At 43.1% G+C, this 23,164-nt stretch overlaps 2 protein-coding genes across 6 annotated transcripts; both read right to left on the reverse strand.

Annotated features, from left to right (window-relative positions):
- Positions 1-4,974: 4,974 nt before the first annotated feature.
- LOC124680578 (shaggy-related protein kinase kappa-like) lies at positions 4,975-10,124 on the reverse strand. Of its 3 annotated transcripts, none has more exons than XM_047215642.1 (13): positions 9,933-10,124; positions 9,224-9,507; positions 8,832-8,924; positions 8,687-8,746; positions 8,327-8,599; positions 7,475-7,549; positions 6,453-6,509; positions 6,168-6,308; positions 6,043-6,093; positions 5,862-5,957; positions 5,629-5,712; positions 5,432-5,534; positions 4,975-5,320 (listed from the first exon to the last, which is right to left on the reverse strand). In XM_047215642.1, the coding sequence occupies exons 2-13, from the start codon at positions 9,380-9,382 to the stop codon at positions 5,232-5,234; spliced, it is 1,281 nt and encodes a 426-aa protein (XP_047071598.1). In that variant the 5' UTR covers positions 9,383-9,507; positions 9,933-10,124; the 3' UTR covers positions 4,975-5,231. The 3 variants fall into 3 exon arrangements, with proteins under 3 accessions (XP_047071598.1, XP_047071597.1, XP_047071599.1); XM_047215641.1 differs by having other exon boundaries at positions 9,921-10,124; XM_047215643.1 differs by lacking the exons at positions 6,453-6,509; positions 7,475-7,549; positions 8,327-8,599; ... (2 more) ...; positions 9,224-9,507; positions 9,933-10,124 and having other exon boundaries at positions 5,862-5,967; positions 6,168-6,214.
- A 795-nt stretch (positions 10,125-10,919) lies between these two features.
- LOC124680576 (prolycopene isomerase 1, chloroplastic) lies at positions 10,920-16,082 on the reverse strand. Of its 3 annotated transcripts, none has more exons than XM_047215638.1 (10): positions 15,895-16,082; positions 15,567-15,798; positions 15,298-15,408; positions 15,014-15,067; positions 14,471-14,758; positions 13,386-13,577; positions 12,643-12,801; positions 12,315-12,551; positions 11,733-12,072; positions 10,920-11,220 (listed from the first exon to the last, which is right to left on the reverse strand). In XM_047215638.1, the coding sequence occupies exons 1-9, from the start codon at positions 16,065-16,067 to the stop codon at positions 11,758-11,760; spliced, it is 1,761 nt and encodes a 586-aa protein (XP_047071594.1). In that variant the 5' UTR covers positions 16,068-16,082; the 3' UTR covers positions 10,920-11,220; positions 11,733-11,757. The 3 variants fall into 3 exon arrangements, with proteins under 3 accessions (XP_047071594.1, XP_047071595.1, XP_047071593.1); XM_047215639.1 differs by having other exon boundaries at positions 10,920-11,224; XM_047215637.1 differs by having other exon boundaries at positions 10,920-11,228.
- Between the last annotated feature and the right edge of the window lie 7,082 nt (positions 16,083-23,164).

The raw sequence follows: 23,164 nt of genomic DNA on the forward strand, positions 1-23,164 counted from the left end.
TTTTATCATGCCTTTCACATATCCTCTTGGTTGAGCCTTTTTATTATGGTGCCTCTTACTTTTTGCTCAACTATTTGTTTGTTGCAAGTGTTTAGCTTACTTTTCTATCTATGATCTATTACAAATGTTTGTGTTTTAAATGAGGGAGTGAGGATTCCATGTTATGCATATTGTATTCAAATGCAACATTTTATTTTATGCATGTACCTTGGGGAGCTTCCTCATTTGATTTAGAACACTATCTTGTGGTGATCATTAGAGTTTGATTCACTTGGTATCTTTTGTTTTTGAATGATATTATGGGAGTGATGATTCCATGTTTGTGCACTTTATACTCCAATGCAAATTGTCTAGTTTTGTGCACAAACCTTGGGGAGCTTCCTCATATTATTTAGAGCAATCTTCTTGATCTTATCATAATATCTATCTTTCTTTTGGTATCTTCCTTGTGGTTCATTTGGTTGCTTGCTTCATTTGTTGAAGCTTCTTGACTTTGTTATCTTTTTGCAATCTTTGATCCTATCTATAGTGTGATTCCTTCCGAATATTTGTCATTGGATATGTGCATTTGATTCCACTCAAATTATGAGAAATGCACACGCTATGGAGGAACTCTCACTATATTGGCCTTCAAAATTTTTCACCCATTTCGGCAATTGGTGCCAATGGGGGAGAAGTTTGGAGGGTTTAAGGGAATTTGGTTATGTCTTTGCTTTGTGCTTAAGCATGTGCCTTTATTGCATTGCATCTTGTTGCTTTGCATAGTTGAATATTTAGAGGAAACTCCACTAGGCTTTGAATGTCAATATATGCAATGAAAGTCAATATCATTCACACACGCATATATTATGGGAGAGTTTGTTCTATATATTCAACTTGCTTGCTACTTAAATTCCTTATATAAACCCTCTCAAAGAGATTGTCATCAATTACCAAAATGGGGGAGATTGAAAGTGCATGGAGCCCCAATGTGTGGTTTTGGTAATTAATGACAATCCCTATGGACTAATGTTTGCTTTGAGTTATATTTGTAGGAGTTTTCCATAGGCAATGCTTGAACCATATGTTGGCTTCAAGGTTGCAATAAGAAGAAATTGATGAAGGATATCAAGTGTCAAGTATGTCTTGAAGATGAAGATGAAGTGAGCCCTCAAGTTATCTCAAGACATCAACATGATGAAGAATGAAGAAATGAAGTGCAAGTTCAAGATGAGCCAACTCGAAGAGATCATATGCTTGAAGCTTGCCATCCATATGGTGTTCATGGATATGTGAAGATGCACCGAAGAAGTAGCTCTCCCATAGTGGAGTATGGGGGAGCATTTCGCATGACTTCATCAAGCAAGCACAATCAAGAAAGGCGTTCCATCTTGTTGCGGTCAAGACCGTCATCATCAAGCTCAAGTGGAATGCACAGGGTTAAGGTTTGCTCTTGATAGGGTTTCTTTCTCACCGGTCTCATGGTGTAGTTGGAGGCCGGTTTATAGTTTAGTTGCCGTACTATCAAGTGGGCTCTCGAGTGAGTAACTTGATCGTATCCTTCGGAGAGCTCAAACCTTTGCATCCTTGCATCATCTTTCTTGGTTGTTATTTGGATCTTATCCATGTGATGTTTTAGAGCTTGTGATTATTCTCATGACAAGCTCTAGTTCATCAAGAATGGTTTTTGTTTGGGCAACTTGTTGCATTTTCGAGGTTGGAGGTTTTACCGGTATGTCTTTCTTAGATAGGTCAAACCTTTCATCATTTGTTTCTATACTCCTTTGCTGGACTATGATGGTTCCCTGCATGATCTTGTAGAGCTTGTTACTAGCTTCGAAACGAGTCCAAGATCATCAAAATCGGAGTCCGGATACTCAAGTTATGATTTCTCTAAGTTTGCCCAAAAAGAGGAGTTTGGGCTGAGCGGTAGTACCGCCCGAGCACGAGCGGTAGTACCGCCCGTGCACGAGCGGTAGTACCGCCCGAGGTACCGCCCGAGGTACCGGAAATAGGCCATGCCTCACAGTATGTTTCCAGGGTATTGGGACATGCGGCCGGTACCGCGGCCGGTGGTACCGCTCCGGCCCGGCCGGAGGTACCGCTCCCCCTCCGCGCGCTCAGCACACACGGGCGGTAGTACCGCCCCTTGCTGGCCGGTACTACCGGCCCCAAGTCGACTGGCCAGCCCCAACGGGCAGATTTTGGGGTCTCCTTATTTAAGCCTTATTTCCTCTCTCTCTCTCTCTCTCTCTTGGCACTTCTTCTTCAACCTTTGGCTCTCCACCATTGTTGCATCTTGAGAGCTCCTCCTCTCCCCCAATCCCTCCATGATTCTTGCTCAAATTTGAGGAAAAGAGAGAGGTGGTCTAGATCTATATTTGCACCAATCAAATTCCCCTCTTTGTGAGGGAATCTCTAGATCTAGATCTTGGAGAGAAATTTTGTGTTCCTCTTCTTATATTGTTCTTCCTCTCTTATTCCCCCAATAGCTTTAGTAGCTTTGTTGGAATTTGAGAGTGGAGGATTTGGACATCTTTGTGGTGTTCTTGCCATTGCATTTGGTGCATCGGTTTGAGTTCTCCACGGTGATTCGTGGAGGTGAAAGCAAGAAAGTTGTTACTCTTGGGTTCTTGGAACCCTAGACGGATTGGAGGCCTTTGTGGCGATTTCTTGGGAGCCTCCAATTAAGTTGTGGATGTGTGCCCCAAGCTTTGTGTAAGGCCCGGTTTCCGCCTCGAAGGAAATCCCTTAGTGGAACCGTGACCTAGGCCTTTGTGGCGAGGGTCACCGGAGATTTAGGTGAGGCGCCTTCGTGGCGTTCGGTGTGTGGTGTGAGTACCGCATCTTGAGGTGAGGCCTTTGTGGCGTTGGTGTGCATCGAGCAACCACACCTCAAGGTGAGCCTCTTGTGGCGTTCGGGAGCACTAAGCAACCGCACCTCTCCACCGGAGATTAGCACTCGCAAGAGTGTGAACTCCGGGATAAATCATCGTCTCCCGCGTGCCTCGGTTATCTCTATACCCGAACTCTTTACTTATGCACTTTACCTTGTGATAGCCATCGTGCTTGAAGTTATATATATCTTGCTATCACATACTTGCTTGTATTGCTTAGCATAAGTTGTTGGTGCACATAGGTGAACCATTGCTTAGAATAAGTTGTTGGTGCACATAGGTGAACAATAGTATATAGGCTTTGGGTTTGACAAAGTAAACGCTAGTTTTATTCCGCATTTGTTAAGCCCATCTCGTAAAAGTTTTTAAATCGCCTATTCACCCCCCCCCCTCTAGGCGACATCTGTGTCCTTTCACCCGCCACTATACAGATTGTCCTCACTATTGCTGTCTCTCACTCCTGGCCGATCCGTCAGCTCGACGTCAAGAATGCCTTCCTTAATGGCACTCTTGATGAGGAGGTCTATTGTCAGCAGCCCCCTGGCTTTGTTGATGAGCGTCATCCGGATCATGTCTGTCGCCTGCATAAGTCTCTCTACGGATTGAAGCAGACTCCTCGTGCCTGGTACCAGCGGTTTGCGACTTACCTATCCTCCCTTGGGTTTGCTGCTTCTGTGATGGATACTTCTCTCTTCGTTCTGAAGAGTGGAGCTAATATGGCATACCTCTTGTTATACATCGATGACATCATCATTACGGCTTCCTCGACCACCTTCCTTCAGCATCTTCTGGACATACTGCACAGCGAATTCGCCATGACTGATCTTGGCGATCTTCACTTCATTCTCGGTATTGCGGTCAGTCGCTCCTCGGATGGAATTTTTCTCTCACAGCGTCAGTATGCTGCGGATCTTCTTCAGCGCTCTGGGATGTCAGACTGTCATCCTGCTTCTACACTAGTTAATACTCAGTCTAAACTCTCAGCCACCGAGGGTGATCTTGTTCCTGATGCTACTGAGTATAGAAGCTTGGCTGGTGCTCTTCAGTATCTTACTCTGACGCGTCCAGATATCTCCTATGCTGTTCACTAAGTCTGTCTTCATATGCATGCCCCCAGGTCTCCACCTGCATGTGTCTTCCTCGACTGCTCTCACAGCTTACTCTGAAGCTGATTGGGCCGGCTGCCCTGACTCTCGGCGCTCTACGTCTGGCTACTGTGTTTACTATGGCGACAGTCTCATCTCCTGGTCCTCTAAGCGTCAGACTACTGTTTCTCGCTCTAGTGCTGAAGCTGAGTACCGAGCTGTTGCACATGCTGTCACTGAATGCTGTTGGATCCGCCAGTTACTCCAGGAGCTCCATCGCCCTCTTCATTCTGCCACACTTGTCTACTGTGACAATGTGTCCGCCATCTACATGTCTTCAAATCCAGTTCAGCATCGCCGTACAAAGCACATCAAGATCGACATACACTTTGTACGCGAGAGGGTTTCTCTTGGAGAGGTTCGTGTATTGCATGTGCCCTCCATCCTTCAGTTTGCTGATGTGATGACGAAGGGATTGCCGAGTCAACTGTTCTTCGACTTTCGGTTCAGTCTCTGCGTCCGAGAACCTCCCGCTGTGACTGCTGGGGGGGGGGGGGTGTTAGATTGTATATGTATTTTGTACGTATTACGTACCTTGTAACCCTAACCCTAACCGGCCTATGAGCCTATATATACAACAAGAACCCCGTGGCCTAAACCACGCGAGGCTTCCCCCCAAAACCTCTCTCCCTCTCGGTTTCTACACATAGGCGTATTCGTCAAGAGACTACTGCTGGACATGGTTTCATCGCCAGCAGCGACTGTACACCCGGGCTTTTGTGGCCAATCACAGCGAGTATGGGCTTAGTTACTCTAATGGGATGGGCCTCCAAATTCTTGTCCAAATCTCTAGATTGATCACTTGATTTCATCTACCACTAGTTCTAAAAAAACTCATCTACCACTAAAAGAATTTGTTTCACCTTCTGGACTGCAACTTGTATTAATTCACCAAACAATAAAAGGAACCAAATTTTCTGAAGAAACGATTGCGCTATCAAACCACTGTCAACTCATCATCCAAGCAATGTTACTACACACAAGCTCCAAAGAATTAGAGGGACTTCCACAAGCCTCAAATCAAGCACAAGCCCTCTTCTTTCAAGTTCCCCCAAATCTCACATCCTTGTACAACTCTACCTTGCACAAATAAAACTAGCTCCAAAACAAACAAAAACGAGGGAGAGGGAAAAGGAGAAGCTACATCCTTAATTTACAAGCTTCCCCCAGGACAACAAACAGCAGGAAAGAAGAACCCGCGCAAGAAAACTTAGGTGCGGAGCGCCATGAACAGATTCTGCCTTCTCGCATGCTCTGGAACCAGGCGCTCGATGACTTCCGGAGGAATTCCATTCAGCTCTGCCAAGGCCGCGGAAAAATGGATTGATTCAATCGAGGGTAATTTGGATGCAGACAGATTTGGGCACGAAATATTCCCGCTGCTAGTCTATTTTAGTACGGTTACACTACCTTGAGATCTGAAGTTGAAGAGAGCAGGAAGAGGACGACCGTTGGGTAGACGAGTGTTTGGATCTCTCAACTCGTCGAAGAATGGGTGCATGCAGGCTTCCATCTGAAGAATGATTCCATGGTTAGAACATACAAACTCAAAAGGTATCAGTTTGCACAATGCGTAGCGATAAAATGAAATGACTGTGCGGCCTTACAGCAGTGCACCGAAGATCTGGTGAGTATTGCAGGAATCTGCTAACAAGGTCCATTGCTTCGGGTGGAAGCTTCTTCTGGAAAACCTGGATAAAAAATTAACTATTGAGGTAACAGAGGAATCATGAGAGATTTTTTTGATTTAATTGTATGTCAGTTATGCACCAAACAGGAGCAGTTGTGAAAACCAAGCAACCATGCATCAATTTTGTATGACAGACATAATGCAAATTACCTTGTGCCATGGATGAGCCTTAATTTGTGGGAACTTGAACTCCGTGTAGTTTGGATTCATGCACTTGATCTCTTCCCTTGTTGGAGTACCCAAGACCTGCACGGCACTATGACTGAACATGTCATTGCAAAGAATACAGATCGCAGGAGAAAATAGTTTAAGATGCCATACAAGATTTCACCTTGATAATCTCAACCAGCTGATCAACTCCACTTTCCCCAGGAAAAAGAGGCTGCATGGATGAATATTATGAGATCAGGCTACAGAGTGAACATAAAAAACTTATATCATATGCAGGAGAAAAACCTGTCCGAGAAGCAGCTCTGCCATCACACAGCCTGTGGACCATAAATCAATGGCAGTAGTATATTCAGTTGCACCAAATATGAGTTCCGGTGCTCGGTAATATCTTGAGCATATGTAGGAGATATTTGGCTCTCCCTTGACCTGCACATCAAAACAGTCCAGAAATCACCATGCTTGGGTAGGTTACCGGCATATAAGTGTAAACCTTTTTTTACAAAGCTTACTAAGTTCTATGAGAAATCAGCAAAACTCTGAAATTTCTACTTAGTATAGAAGATAACTTACCAAGACTTTTGCACTGCCGAAATCACAAATTTTGAGCTGGTGTGTATGTGGGTTAACCTACGTTGGAAAGATTACTAGGTTAGTAAAGATGTATTAGTGATTATTCAGAGATTAGTAATAAGCTCAACTAGGCAAACAATTCAGAGGGAAGCAAACTCATATTTGTATTGCAGGAACCATCATTTAGTTCACCCTGCATAGTTGATTATGATCCAGATAGCAGTATAGCTCAAATGCACCGATTTATCTGCTTAAATAACCCCAGTTTGATGTGGCCTTAATTTCTTTTCGTGATCCAGAAAATAAAATAGCATGATTTTCTGTAGCCTAGGCACCAAACAATGCACATGGGATGGCTCAGCCACAGGAAACTAAATAAAGCATATACGGATAAATGATTTTAGTTCCAAATTGTTAGATTTCATATATCAGGTGTGTGGAGCCAATCAATGATCACGATATTCGGGTGCATATGAACTACAGATTCAGTCCGACACTCCTACTTGAATAACAACGGGACAATTATTTTTTTATGGTGTCACCTTATCATAAAAAAACATTCGCAAAAAAAACTTATCGTAAAAAATATGCTATAGGAAGTACATGAGCATTCTCTTGAGCAAAAATGCATCACAGATGGCTAAGTCATTATGACTTCATGATGATTTGACAGGAGTATTACTTTCAGCGGAACTGGATAAAAATACTGAAAGCCACTTGCCCACTACTCTTGAATGAAAAATTCTGATACATATGAAGTAAAGTAAACCAGGACTCCACTAACACCATTTTGCACCTTCTCAACTGACTATTATTTTTTGATGTCAATATTTGCTTATTTCATTTAGTTGAACACACAGACACAGTTTTTATATACGTGATATGTTTGATCTCTCCATGTACTAAATCAAACTTACGTTGTATTCCACAAGCCCAACAACATGACATCATGCATACATGATATGTCAAAGATATGTACAGTATGACATATTGAGCATATAAAAGGAGGTCAAAAATCTCACAAGAACATTTTGTGGTTTGATATCACGGTGGCAGATGCCAACACTGTTATGTATATAAGAAAGTGCTCGGCATATCTGCAAGTTACAAGATTACAGAACAATGATTAGATGACTTGTAACAGTCACATTCTGTACTAATAATCAATATCATAATACTACTGAAGGAATAATTTTATTGCATGGTTGAGACATAAGACATTATATTTCTGACTTCAATAACTACAAAGAGCAAACAGGTGTATGATGGAAGTCGTTGACTAAAATTCTATCTGCACAAGAACAATATCCAGAAAAATGAAAGCACTATTATGGCATGTAAGCAATTAAGATTAACTAATGTGTGAATCATCAGTTATACAGTAGATAATCTATTGTAGTCTGTAGAGACAGCCTTCATCTTCTACCACAAAATATGTGATAGCATCTCATCACATGTGTGCTCTATATTTATAAAATAGCACCTTGTGGTTAACTAAAAATATAGGAAGAAAGATGTCGAACATAAATGCAAAGACAGGACAACTGGCAGGCTTGCTCAGTTGTACGTTTGAATGTATCTGACTTTATTTTACTTTAACTAATCTGAAGTTCTAGATAGGTCCCAATACAGTACTCAACTATCAGGCACAAGGACAAAAAAGGGCTGCAACCAAGTAGGAAACATATAATATACTAATTTAATAGAAAAAAATCTGTATAACGAGCTCCACATGAAAGCATGTAGATAATTTTGATAATAAGTATGCCTACTGCAAAAATTAAAGTTAAATGCTCTTTGTTAAAAAAAATACTGGGGATGATTCTGAAAAGCATAACATCATTTGGAAAAATAACGGCCAAGTCAGGTCAGACCTGATACGTGTATAGTTTGACATAAATGAGGGGCACTCGTTGATTCATTCTGTTGTACTGTCTTGCCATCCGGTTTACTGTCTCGGGAACAAACTCAAGGACAAGATTGAGATAAAGCTCGTCCCTTTCAGTGGTTGAGAAGAAGTAATGCCTAAGACCAACAATGTTGGGATGGTCAAGCATATTCATAATTTGCAACTCCCTGTTCTTGTATCGCTTGTCTTGAAGAACCTTCTTGATGGCAACAATTTCACCTGTTTCTCGACATTTGGCCTGAAGAGTTGATGATAACAAGTTATATGCCTTCAACTATCAGTTGAGCAAAGACCAGTTTACACGGTGCAAAGGTCAGAAGTCTACCTGATATACAACCCCAAAAGAACCAGTTCCAACCACATGTTCAGCGATGTAACTGACCGACTGTTTCATTAACCACCATATCAGCAAATTATGCTTCACAGCGAAATGTTATAGATTGTAAAGATGAATGTAGAATCGCCTCTACCTGTTTAGGCAGACCATTTCGGCCACGGACTGTGGTTGAAATTATGTGACCAGCTTCAGCGCCGGAATCTGCAACCACATCTGGCTCAGTGTCCTGCAAACAAAGAATTGAGTCTGTTCACTTAGTAAAACAAGCTGCAAAGCTGATCAACAGTTTTCCTACGCTTGCAGTACACATGAACCGTCACATAGCAAAGCCAGACCATCAAACCATGCATTCGCAGGATCTAGAACACATGCAAATCACATACTTAGGCTTGCAACAACGCAATGATCAGGTAGTACACACAAAAAAGTCAAGAACAGAGAGATTGAAGGAAGAAGATGTCTTGTAAAATATGGTTGATTAAAATATGCTCATTAACAATAGATTGCTCATCCAACAAAACCTACCCGTTCATCATCAGCATCTGGTTTGGCATCTCTCAGCTGCATTCCCACCATCCCCCTCCCAAGGAACTCAACTGAGCTAGCCTGCCCCTTCAAGCCACTCCCCTGCCGCGACGAGCTCCCGGCACCAGCACCGCCATGCCTTTGGCCTGAATACGCCATCTCCCAGTCCCAACTGATTGGAGTAAGGATTAGTGGAGATCAAAGACCAGACAGCAGAGGGCTCATTTCACTTCCAGCAGAAGAACATCCTGCCATCCCTCTGACACCATTTGCTTCAATATCACCTGCATAAACATTTGCACCAAATTCTAATATGAGATATCTCGAGTATAATAGAGAAAACTAATGCACTAGCAAACATCGGATTGATAACTTGGGTCGGTAAAATGCCCAGGAAAATAGTCAGGAAACAATTTGTAGCAGGCTCATAAGTTTTCAGTCAGAGTACACATCTGGCATCTCCAAGAAAGAAAAAAAAAAAAGCCGAATTTCCACACACCCACAGTCCACAGACCAAGAAGATCCGCTGAATTAAAATACTCCAAATCCCAAGGGATCAATCTCAAAATTGGACTAAGATCCTCCGAGATAAACCAGACGATCCATCCCGAATCCAATTCCTCGACGAAACAGCCGCAAACCGGGCCGGCGCGAGCACTAAAAATCTGGTGGGATCAAAGAATCCAGGAACCAGTACCTGGAACCAAACCTCGCAGAGATCGATCGAAGAATCGAAAATTCTCGGAGCAGATCAAGCCACCGCCCCTCGGCCGCAGCTCCACGGTTCCAGCGACTCTTCTCCCTCCAGGAACTGTTCTTGCAGGGCTGCTCAGTCCGGGCCGCGCTAGCTAGATGGTCAGCAGGGTGGCTGTCCCAGGAGCAAGTAGGCAATGGTGGCTGGTCTGAGCCTCTGAGGGAGTCTCAGTGAGAGTGAGTGCGGAGGGGCTGCTGCCTGCTCCTCTCTTCCAAACTTTTCCTTTTCTGGCAAAAATAATTGGCACGGAATGGCATGGAGTAGAAAAATAATTAAGGAGGAGGTGATGGCATGTGAACTAGTAAAAAAAGAGGAAGAAACTATTAAATAAATATAGGAACAAACAAACTGGGTGTCAACTGTGAATAGCTGTGGATGTGAGGTGAGGTGACACCTCTGATTTGAGGCATTTTTCTAGTGTGTTCCTTGGGTATGGCAAATGTTTGCTTGGTGCAGTCAATTTGGCGGTGTGAAAATTGTCTGGATTGACTGATGGATGGGACGTGTTTCTTGACCTGGGAGTGACTTCTGATGTGAGAGGATTATCTTGGTTTTCTAGTATAACTTCTGTCAATTTCTTGGTGTGACTCCTGTCAATTTTTAATATTACTTCCTCACTGATTGAAACGGTGTTAGTTTTGCTGAGGATGAAGTTCAAATGAGACACTAGTTATGAAAAGGATACATGGGAGTAGTACAAAGGACATTTCTGAAAGCTAGAAAAGCACAGCTTTCACCATGCAGATGTTGCTGTTAAAAGTAAGTTTCCAGTTTCGGTAGAAACAATACAGCATTGATCAGAGTTCCAACAGTACGTGGTAAGTGCAGAGGGCCAAAAGGTTGCATGTGGCACAAAACTTTCGGTAGAAACAATACAGCATTGTATGGTTCGCTTCAGGAGACAACTTTGTCAGGAGCAGCACTATCAGTGCCGGACAATATGAACTCCATGTAATTATATTTATACCTGAATAATCAGCAATGTACAGATATAATGTAACACCTGTGTCTACATTCTCCATCATGTTTCTTTGTGTATAACATCAGCTAGATTACATACATTGTGAAACTATGGCTATTTCTTCCTTTTCTGTATGTGCTGATAGGTTTCTATGCTATTTCTTCTGTATGTACGTACTGCATAAAAATGTTGATTCTTTTCCTTGTGTATGTACTGAATTATTTGTTGTGTGGTTTCTTTTCTCCTGTATGTATGTACTCCCATACCCACAGCTCTGCCTGCCTGCCTGCCTGAAATGCAACCAAAGAAACAAACTTGAGGTGAGGATACTTCAAGCTAGCAAGCAAAGACACACAAAGGCAGCTGCAGCCACATGCCTTTGCTTTACCCCGAAAAGATAGAATGGCAACAAGAAACAAGTGGTCGTAACAGAAAGGAGCACTCAAAAGGTCCACCAAGGAAAGATAGCCGCGCTGTTCATCCACATCATGCAATGGAGACCCTGCGTGCTCTCCCGCTGACCGAGTCAAATGCTATACTCCTACTACACTTCGACAACTTTGGTTTGAATATGTGTGTCACTGTAAAGTGCTGGTGTGTGTGCTGTACTGCTGTGACTGTGAGAAGCTGATTCACAGCTGGGCTCCATGTGAGGAATGGGGATGATTTTCTTTTAACCTTCAGAGCATCTGTGTGATGCCCATGAAAAGCTCCAAGGCTATGTATTTTGACCCGTTTCAGTACCCCAAGTTTATTCTGTATAATGGGGCTGGCTGGCTAAATATATTACTTACTGGCACATGTTCTGCACTTAGATGGTCAGATCCCGACAGCGTCGAGGAGCTCCGAATGCTGTGACACGGACACCAGCGTGTTGGCGACAATCGCGCCGCTTGCCGCCACCGCAGGCACCCCGATCCCTGGGAAGGTGGAGTCGCCGCAGCAGAACAGCTGGGGGATCGGCGTCGCCTGCCCCGGGAACGTCGCCTCTCCAGCCTTTATGGCTGGGCCATAGGTTCCCTTGTTCCTTCGGAGGAACCTCTTGTGCGTTAACGGCGTGCCAACCAGCTTCACGTCGCATTTCTCCCTGCTGAACTTCGGGCCGAGGGCCAGCTCCACGGCTTTCCACATCACCTGGAAAGTTTGCGTTAGAAAGTTGCTCGAGACAGCAGGTTACAGCAGCTCGTAGTCAGTAAATGGAGGCGCCCTTTCCTAGAAAGGTGTGGCAATGCCTTGCTTAACTTTTGAGAAAAGAGTTTTTTGATGAACTTTCGAAAAAGGAGTTCCAAAGATGTTGAAGTGCACCGATTTCTAGGTGCTGATTCCAAGATATAAGGGGGGAAAAGCTAGAGAATAGTAATTCTGATATGTTGTACCTCAGAACGTTCTTCTTTCAGGCTTCGGTACTCCGCGCTTTTCCGGTCAAGCCCTTCCCATAAACCAAAAGGTTCTGTTCCTGGTGTATAAGCATGGAGGATGTGCTTTCCAGGCGGAGCCAGACCCTCTCCAAGAACGCTAGGAACTGATATTAACACAACGTTCTGCTCACCATCAACTCCTTTATTCCAATCATTGACCACAATATGATGGATCCCGAGGTCTTCTCTAGCATTCTGTTCCAGTAACATTGGTGGTTACAGTAAAAAAAACATAAGTAAGCCAAATATAAAGATAATTTGTTCGGGGCAAGCATATGTAAACAACCTCTGCATCGAAGCCCAAGTGGAGATGCATAAATGAATCACACTGTGGAGTTGCTTTCACTTTATCTTGGTATGATTTTGGGACAGCATCTGGTGGTAGCAGATCCAAAGTATCCCACATAGATGCATTGCTAACAACCGCTTTTTTTGCACGTATGATCTGCAAGAGGAACAAATTCCTGATAAGATTTCAGTAGCTGCATCTTCAAACCATAGGTAGCATGATGAAACTCTCAATACAAGGGGAAAAGGCTGCCATCTTGTGACCAAAAATGATATGTTGCACAATCATGACACACGAAAACAGATGCATAAGACAACAAGATCATCTAGGCCTACAAGATTTCCATGGTCTGCCACTACTGGAAAGGTGGCAAGGCCTAATCTAAATAGGATATTTAGTACAGAAGGCACCACTTAGTTTGCTTGGAAAAGATAATATATAGTATTGCCTATTGTGGACTGTACCATCTGATTGAAGAATTTTTTGGCATCTATAAGGATAAAGATATTTTGAAACATGCCATACTTGATATGATAACCAATATGTCATCAGAATCAGAGCCTTACTAATCATTACTAGTATTGGGTGTGCTCATGTCATAGCACTCTTGCTCTCTTCTAGCTTTTACGAGGAAAATGCAAATTTCATTCATCACAGGGAGGTATGACTAGCTGATCATTCCCATGAGGTAATATTTTATTTTATATTTTGGCAATAAAATATCCTCTGGATCTGCTTACTTGTCCACCTCGTAGCTTGACACCAACAGCCCGACCATTCTCGATTAAAATCTTTTCCACGTGAGAATTAAGAGCAAGTCTTCCACCAAACTTTTCGATACCTCGTACAAGGGCATCTATGATTGCTCCACTTCCGCCCAGAGGGTACTCAAGCGAGCATCCTGGTTTGTACCATTCTGCAAACATATAAACCTGATATTGTAGTTAGACCAAATGATGAACATAAAACTTCAGAATTATATATATTTTAAAGTATCTAGGCATATTTGAAGGGAGAGTTCAGCAGAGCCATGGGGGAGTTCAGCAGAGCCACCAATTCTTAGAGGTAAAGGTTGATTGATATGGAAAAGATAAGTCTCACTCTTACAAGTTACAAAAGCCCATGGTTCAAATGCCATTGAGCATTGAGTGGTTTAGATCCAAAGTATCTAGACGTCCATTTGCCATTGAGCATGATACCAACAAGACAACAAAGGCACTGTAATAATTCCTGCAGCAGTCACTGCCATCCACAACTGGGAAAGTGTACTGGCAACCTATAGAAATGGTTTACAGTACAAAATACAATCACTACCACAGAAACTGCAATGAGTGGTTTAGGGGACCATGACAGTAATCTGTATATGTCCCAAAACATGGCCCTACAGTAACAGCAAGGTTATCTCAAGGTTAGGTGCACTGATTGTTAAGGGCAAGTAGCCATATATCACATGCAACATCAGCGGAACAGTTATATCACCCTATGGAAGGATGGCAATGTTGCATGTGTTTTACCCAACAATGGTTCTTACCATCAAGCAAGATCCATGAACAGACTCAAATAAATACAGCATGCAATAACTTATTTCACTTATTTGATTCGCACTACACATTGTTGTAATACAGTTCACTTTCTGGACATAGATTGAGTACAATGCAAGAATCCTGGGTTTGGTCACATGATACACATTCTGCATTTTGGTATCAATTATCATTTGTTGCAGGTTTAATATTGTGCAGCTTTGATGCAATGCAAAAAAAATTTGGGATTGGGATAAACACAGAAATGAGCAGGAATTTAACCTGGTGGAAATTTATTAGCTTACCATTTCTGCAGAAAGAGCGCTGTCAGATTTCACTCCTGCAAGTAGAAAGCACAGGAGGTCGATCCAGTTACGAACGAAGGGATTTTTCAGGTCAAGTGAATCAACGATCTCTGAGAACGGGCGTAGAAGTTTTGTAGCGCCTAGAGCTCCTTTAGGCCCCATTTTTATGAAGGACTGCAACAGAGAAGGGGCGTATCTACTGGCTGCTGTGGAAAGAATGCCCAAATCACCTCGAATGGAAAGTGGAGGCAAAGCCATCGCAGCTGCAGATATAGGAAGAACTGCATCCTGAGATTGTTTTTAATATTATATCAGCACAGGTTATCAGAGGACATAAGATTAACGTAAACTAATCTTGGACTCAAATTTGAAAAGTGATGTTTGCACAAATTTACACGAAAATTGTATATGCTATTTAAAAAGCACAAAGAAGCAGTTCATTGCCCATCGGGCATCATGTGTTTTTTCAGCAGTTCAGTGTGTCTAGGTACAGTTGAAAAATACTTCTCCTATGAAACTAAGTATCGAGTATAGGGAACTCACTAGAAGCTTTTGCCACTCCCGGGTTGCATCAAGGCCAACATACGTCTCAAGGTCCTGCAAGAATTACATATAATCACTACAGACCATAGCATCCGGCTACAAAGAAAATGTATCACTAAGCATCTGATAGATGTGACACAGCACTACTACAGTTACTACGGAAAATGCCAATCGGTTATAAGTCGTGATTATTAGCACATTTCAGTCCACAGACCAACTAGGAACCATCATTACAATGCATACCAGAACAATCCACTGCACATGCTAAAAGTGAAGTGAACCACCTTGAGGAAATCAGTTGGCCCTATCCGTGACTCGAATTGGCCTTCAGGGACATGCACCATCCACGAGTCATACGAGGCACATGGAACCGATTCGCCTAGCGCGTCGAGGACCTGCAGGCCGATCGAATCATCATCGCATTGCAACAGATATAGTTCAGTATAGTTAGTAGTTCAGTACAGACTACAGCCAAAAAAAAAAAATCCCCCAACAAAATTTGGTGTTTGCATCTGTTGTTTATTTGCAGAGGGATGAAGGAAGGAAGGGTGACCTGCGCGAGGGGATTGGCCTGGGGCCCTCTGGACTGGAATCCGGAGAAGAGCGAGGGGCCGGAGTCGAAGTGGAAGCCCTTGACGTCGAAGGAGTGGGCGGCGCCTCCGGGGCGGTCGTGGCTCTCGAGCACCACCACGTCGAGGCCGTACCTCGCCAGGAGGCCCGCGCAGCAGAGGCCCCCGAGCCCGCTCCCGATCACCACCACGTCCGCCTCCGGCCTCTCCGCAACCCTGAACGACGACGATTAGTACGTGCTTGCTTGGTTGGCGCGCTCTCGCGTGGTTCTAACGGCAAGGAGTTGGGCTGAGTGGGGGAGTTATACGTACCCGGGTGCCGAGGGCCCGGCGGGGGCGGCGACCGCCCGGCAGCGCGCGGCGGTGCCGAGACGGCGGCGCGGCAATGGAGCGACGGCGGCGGCGGATGCTGGGCGCACGCGAGGAGTGCGGTGGCGGCACGGCGGAGGGTGCAGCGCGGGAGAGGCCAGTGCGGCGGAAGCCATTATCGGCAGGCGGTCGGCCTCGTCGCCGGTGAAAACGGAGGTGTCGCGGCGCGAGTGGAAGCCTGGATTTGGGTGGGAGCAGAGCCCGTGAGTGAGGCAGCGGGTGGGGACACGTGGCGCGTCGCCGGCCGCTCTCCCCTCACCTGGTTTGGTTCCTGCGAAATCTGCTGAAAAACAAAATTGGTCGCAGTCTAATGTCGAAACAAATCTTGGAAATGTGTATATTTCTTTCTGTTCTTCCTACCAGACCAATTGCTGTGTTTTTCGTTATCTCTTGATAATGAAAATCGACGAGAGGAGTCGTTTGAAAAAAAAATATGCGTATCACGAGTAGTTTGTGGTGCATGAATTGAAATATACAGATATATAAACATACAAGAATACCACATGCATTTGGACCATCCCTTGGAACAACACGAGGCTTTCAAAGACGCATATTGACTCACTAGCACCATGCAAAGTGTGATTTCTTCAGCTTACTTACTCTTATTATCACTTGGTAAGCACTTCTTGTCAATAAATACAAAAATGAGCAAAAAAAAAAAGCAAGTATGTAGATTCTCAAAGGTAAATCGATGGCGCACGCGACATCGACGGAGTTGGTAGCTGGTACTTTCACACTAACTATTTACGATCCCGTAAGAGTGCCCCTTGAGTCCCCTTGTTCGTAGATGATAGTGTGTGCAATATTGTGTGTTGGATTGTATCGCATCACCTTCATGGACTTGGAGCAACCAAAGATCACCTAGAGATACTTCACTATGAATGGTGATAACAGACGGTTGACATAAGTTGGTTGCAAACATGTACAATCTCATTGACATTCATACTCACTGGCAATTCAGATCTTGTATAATTTCTCCCGATGCCTTCCATTCTCATCGCACTTCTTCATGTTATTTCTCATGAACAAATAATTAGCATTCAATACATGTAGTGCTGACATGCTCTTGTATTTAGTAATCTAGCTTTCCCTCGTGCATTCTAAAGTAATTATATTGATGATAAGATACAAAGGTGGTTGTAAAATACACAAATTTCTAGATCACAAGTGAACATGTATATTGGTAAGTGATGGTCTGGGTATATATGGTAGCGGGGAATGTGCTTGAGGAAATAATGTACACAATGTTACTTATTAGTTGTAGGTGTGGGTGTCATTCTCAAAAAAAAAAGTTGTATGCGTGGGTGAGATGAAAAATGGTACATCCATCTATAAATTATAACAATCAAGACCATGGTACATATTCTCAGGCCAGAAAGGAAAGTGACATCGGTTCCACCTAATATACAAATGAAAGTTAGAACTGCTAAGCATGGATACGAGCTCTTCCAGTTCTAATGGTGGAAGCTGAACATATATATATAATGCATTCAATCGAAGGTGCAACCATTAAGAGTTAAAGACACGGGAACGCCCCACTCAACTAAATAATTCTTATTGCAGTAAAAATTTCATGAACTGCATGTGAGTAAGAGTGGATGAAGAAATCAAAGTTTTGAATAGTCGGCTAGCCCAGCTATAGTCTAGCTATAGCCTCTTGGGACATCTCTTGCTACGGCTGCGACATTTCTAGGCTAAATTAGAAAACCTGCTAATAGCATGCTATAGCCATATTTATCCTCATTAGCCCATAATTTAGCCACTGAATATCATGTTTTCTGAATTTCCAATCTCTGCTCCTTTTTATTTCATGTTTTATGAATATCTGTTCAACTGGGTTGTACGCTAAAATGAGTTGTAGCTCAAATCAGGTTTGAGACATAGTTTTTCTCTATTTTTGGCAAAATATGACACAAATTTCCCATGTTTTTGAAGGAATGCTAAATGGATTAGCCTGCTATAGTTGCGCTATAGCCTTTCTAACCTTTTGAAAATATCACTGTTAAATACAGTAGCCCGCTATTTTAGCTTCTGAAAATATCATAACTAAATGCCGCAGCCAGCTATTTTAAACTATGGAGAAAATGAGTCAAATAACATACACCATATGTACCACATCTAAGACACTTAGGTGTTGGGTCCGGGTTAAAAAAATTATGGTTTTATCACAAGTCAATTAAATCACACAAAGCTCAAGGTAGATGTACTAGGGTAGGCAGAAGAAAGGCCATGGTCACTGTCTCATCTCGTGTAAGTATAATTCGTGTCAAAACCTTGTGACTTTATTAATTTAAAGTTGGGCATGTGATTCCTTTTATCTTTACAAAAATCTTGTAAAAGATGAAAGTTCCCATGTGAAGGTATGTTTTATTCACAATTGAGACATGGGCATAAACTATTTCATTTATAACAATAATCAATATAAACATGAAGAATAATACTCAATTTTAGTATTAATACATATACACATGCCACAATGAAACAACTGACTGGCCGATAAAGGTTACTCGAGAAAAGAAATCATTACAACCATAATACCTTTGAGGAACTACACGTGAGGAAATTTTTTACCCAAAGGCTTGAACTAGCACAAAGGTTATCTTCAATTATCTAAGCACGTGCATCTTTTGATATTAATATATTCTCTTTATCGAAAGAAATATCTAAGCACGTAAGTGATTAGAGCTTTATTTGATGCACAACTTCGAACAACCCAGTAAAAAGACACAACATTGTCATGGTTTTGTAAATCCTATATGATGATTTGAGTGCACCATAGGAAAATATTGGATTTTTCTAAGAGGGTACATGTCAGCGGATTTTTTTTTGAAATAGATTAAAAACTTCTTTGGAAGGTAATGCTATATATTACAGTTTTTTCGATAAAGATGTAATATATTTTTATGATCAAAACAACCAACACATCACCTTTCTAACAATTGTAGTGCCCATCTCGAAGTAAATAAGAGTTGTCAAAAGTCTCGACGATTTTGGCTAACCTCGTCTCCCCGAAAGCAGCGTGTTGTCCGATGGTGAGCCTAGGAACACACACGGAGCCATCTTGATAGAGCCATGTCTCACGGTCCCACCGCGTGACCGGTCGCGAGATTCCCCGTCGCAGTTATCTCTCACGTGCGGTCTATTGCCCTCGTCGCTGGATGATGGGCATCCACACATGCCGGGCCCTCGCTTCAAGGACGCTGGTTAGGCGCGCTCGATGGGGTCATTCTGGAGCGCATGAGGATCCGGTTCCGTCGTGTGTGCTGGGGGCCGGCCGCCGTTCGACGTGGCATGGCTAGGTCGTAGTCATCTGTGGGTCCTCACGGGAGATCGCGCGAGATTCCTCACCCTACACACGGTTCCACGTGCCCATGTCCTGCAGTATGTCTTCTACCGGTCACGCATGTCATCAACGTTGGGTCGAGCCGCTCGGTCATAGCGTTTCAGGCGCGTGAGCATGCTGGTCTTCCCCACAGTTAAAACGAAGGAGCGCCTCGAGCGGTTGGTAGTGTGGTTGGGGATCGGGAACAAAGCGCGTGACTGACACGATGGTTGGGGAGATGTGGCGCCTCGCCAGCCTTTCTCCCCTCATGTTGTTTGGGTCATGACTTTTGAGGTGTACCAAGAAAATTAATGAAATCTAGTATTGGAGAAACATGTTTGAACATATTATGCCATAAGGTGTGTACTCGCTAGTTTATGTGAATGCGAAATTGTGATTTCTTCAGATTTCTTCTTATCACCTGTATGTAGGTTCTTTCTTTTCAGCCAATACAAAACCGAGTAAAAAGTACATCAAAGCTACTTCGAAGGCACATCAAAGCTACTGCGAAGCTACTTCAAAGCTATCTAGAACTTGCACACTAAAATCCTTGCGAGCTGACAACACCGCACCCTCCACTGTTGCAGTAGCTAGTAACACGTTTTATTCGACCAAGTATTCTACCACATCAAACACACGCTACAAGAGGGACCAAACACAGCTTAGATCTAACTTGTTCCGATGAGATACACGCCGGTGCACATAAATTTTTTGTAGACTTTCACCCGATGCCTTCCATTCTCATATATAGCACTCTATCTTGTTTTTGATCAGAAACCAATATTAGCACTCAATACATGTAGTATCAACATATTGTATAATTGATTGTCTAGATTTTCATGGTTTATGCTAAATCTATCATACTGATGCTAAGATACAAACATGGAGTGTGGACTACAAAATCAGCAGCTGAAAAGTGAAGGGGATATATAGGCCAGTGGATGTTGTTGTGGGTATATATGGTATCGGGCAAGTGGGTGAAAATAAATGTACAACATGATTCCACGAAAAAAATTGTCCATTACTTATTAATTGTAGCTGGATGAAATGAAAATTGGTTTGTCCCATTAATAAATTTTGACAACCAAAGATCATGTTACTTATACTCCTGTCCATAGGGTAAATATTTAACCAAAGATTACTCGGGAAAATAAATCATTACAACCATAATAGCTTTGTGGAACTATATGTGAGGATAATCTTTACTTAAAGGCTTGAAATAGCACAAACATCATCTTCAATTACTTAAGCACGTAAGTGATTAGAGCTTTATTTGATGCACAACTTCCAACAACCCGGTAAAAAGGCACAACATTGTCATAATTTTGTAAATCCTACATGATGATTTGAGTGCACCATAGGAAAAATACTGGATTTTTCTAAGATGGTACAGGTCAGTGGATATTTTTTGTTTGAAATAGTTAGAAAACTTCTTTGGAAGGTAATTCTATATAATACATATGATCGAAACAATCAACACACATTACTTTTCTAGAAATTGCAGTTCCCAACTCGAAGTACATAAGAGTTGTCAAAAGTCTCAACGATTTTGGCTAACCACCTCTCCCGGAAAGTAGAATTGTCTGATGGCGAGCCTTGGAGGACACACGAAGCTAGGTCCCACCACGCGACCGGTCACGAGATTCCCCTTCGCAGTTATCTCTCACATGTTTGTCTACTATACCCCTCGTCGCTAGACGACGGGCCTCCATGCCTCCTGGGCCCTCATGTCCTAGGCGATGGTTAGGCGTGCGCTCTGCCGGAGCATCTTGGAGCGCATGAGGATCCGATTTCCATCGCGTGCTAGGGGGCCGCCGTCCGACGTGGCTTGCCCACGTCGTGGTTATGTGTGGAACGAGAGATCCCCCCACCACCGCCGCGTGAGGGTCTCTCTCACACACCCGTGTCTTTCACTGTGTTGTTGGACGTCGGATTGTGCCATCTATCGGTCGCCCACGTCATGAAGGTCGAGATGCTCGTTTGCAGCGTTTCGGACGTGCGAGCGTGTTGTTCTTCTGGCAACAATTAAAAGAGGAGGTGGCGCGGTGAGGGATTGGTAGTTTGGTTTGGGAGATGAGAGGATCGGGAACAAAACGCGTGAGTGAGAAAATGGCTGGGGAGACGTGGTGCATCGCTGGGATTTCTCCCCTCACGTAGTTTGGGTCATGGCTTGTGAGGTGTACCGGGGAAAAATGAATGAAATCTACTATTGAGAAAAATGTTTGAAAACAATATGCCATAAGGTTGTTCCTTTTCAGCAAATGCAAAACTGAGAAAATGTACATAAAACTATTTCGAAGGCACTCACATGAGGGAGACAACATTTACGGAGTTGTTAGCCAAAACTTGCACAGTGAAATCGTTAGGGCTGTTCGGCAACTCACATCTTCCAACCTGCCCAAAATCCGTGGTAGAGCAGCACCGAACAACCAAACTCTATGGAGCTAGATCCGAGAAGCTAGCCAATATTGATGTACAAAATGCGGAGTATCTCGATCTTCTAGGAATTCTCCAGCCAGCAAACTACGGAGCAGTGACAAATTACATGGATATGCCACCGTGAAGTGAAAACTGTATCGAGCTAGTCTATTTCTCCTCACTCGCTTGACCCCCATCAATCGGGCCTTCAACCCCGTGCCCGGATACCCTAGCCGTAGATCCCCCTCTCCCGCCCACCCCTAACCCGGCTGTCCACCTACCCCGGCAGGCCACCAACTTGAGTTGCTCTCCCTCATCAATCCACGCTCGCCTCCCCCAGCAGGCCTCCGCCACCGTCCCCGGTCAACTTTAGGCTACTTCGGGGCCCTTTCCCCGAACACGTTAGGAGACACGAGACAAGAGGTAGAAGAAAGTGCACATAAGACGCTTAGAGCTACCTAATTTCTAGGAGACGTGAGACGGTTTACATAAGTTCCTTGTAGGGTTTCACCCGATGTCTTCCATTCTCATAGCACTATATTTTGTTTTTCAAGAAACCAATATTTAGCACTCAATACATGTAGTATCGACATATTGTATAATTGGTGATCTAGATTTTCTTGGTGTATACTAAACATATTATACTGATGCTAAGATACAAACATGGAGGGTGGACTACAAAATTTCCAACTAAAAAGTGAAGGGCATATATAGGGGAGTGGATGTTGTTATCGTTATTTATGGTAGCGAGAAAGTGGGTGAAAAGTTATGTACACTATGTTTCCACTGAAAGAAACTAGCCATTACTTATTAATTGTAGGTAGGTGAAATGAAAGTTCGTTTGTCCCATTAATAAATTATGACAACCAAAGATCATGTTACTTATACTCATGTCCATAGGTTAAATGTTTCACCATATATGCAGAGTCTTATGGAAGCACTGTTGAGAATGTATATTTCATTATAATGTACACCATGTCCATGAGAAAATGCAGGGCACTCCTATCATTGGCAATAGGGGAAATGCCATTATTGCACCTTTTATTTTTCACAATCGCGAAAAGGCGACATACAAAGACATAACATAATGGAGATAAAACGCCGCAGAACATTGGAGGGCAACGTTGTTGCAATCATCTCTAGATGCATATGCATCGCCGACATTGACTCATTTGATGTTCATGATAAATAGGGAGTTCTCTCTCCCCCCCCCCTAAGCGATGAGTTTGTGGCATCAACTTCATCATATAAAGTCTAGTATCTATCTGCCTCAATTGCACTATATCATATGATATGTCCAACATGATTGCGATCAATTCTATCTTATTTTTCATGTTGTATTCTTTTTTTCGAAACAGTTTCATGGTGTATTCTTGTTTATAAGATTATTCTGTTATATACACAGTTCTTGTTTATAGTTTCTACAATAAATTAATAGATGTATGTTGTTGCTCCGTTCTTAATGCTAGATTT

The sequence above is a fragment of the Lolium rigidum genome, unplaced genomic scaffold, assembly GCF_022539505.1.
Source record: "Lolium rigidum isolate FL_2022 unplaced genomic scaffold, APGP_CSIRO_Lrig_0.1 contig_20309_1, whole genome shotgun sequence".
Classification (NCBI taxonomy): domain Eukaryota; kingdom Viridiplantae; phylum Streptophyta; class Magnoliopsida; order Poales; family Poaceae; genus Lolium; species Lolium rigidum.

Excerpts from the sequence above, each read along its gene's own strand:
- LOC124680576 (XM_047215638.1), bottom strand. The coding sequence starts at position 16,067 with ATGGCTTCCGCCGCACTGGCCTCTCCCGCGCTGCACCCTCCGCCGTGC. Across the intron at positions 13,578-14,470 it reads GCGCTCTTTCTGCAGAAATG|GTTTATATGTTTGCAGAATG; the intron begins GTAAGCTAATAA and ends CTACAATATCAG. Across the intron at positions 12,552-12,642 it reads ACTTGGGCTTCGATGCAGAG|AATGCTAGAGAAGACCTCGG; the intron begins GTTGTTTACATA and ends TTACTGGAACAG.
- LOC124680578 (XM_047215642.1), bottom strand. The coding sequence starts at position 9,382 with ATGGCGTATTCAGGCCAAAGGCATGGCGGTGCTGGTGCCGGGAGCTCG. Across the intron at positions 8,747-8,831 it reads GAAATGGTCTGCCTAAACAG|TCGGTCAGTTACATCGCTGA; the intron begins GTAGAGGCGATT and ends TTAATGAAACAG. Across the intron at positions 5,535-5,628 it reads CAGATCTTCGGTGCACTGCT|ATGGAAGCCTGCATGCACCC; the intron begins GTAAGGCCGCAC and ends ATCATTCTTCAG.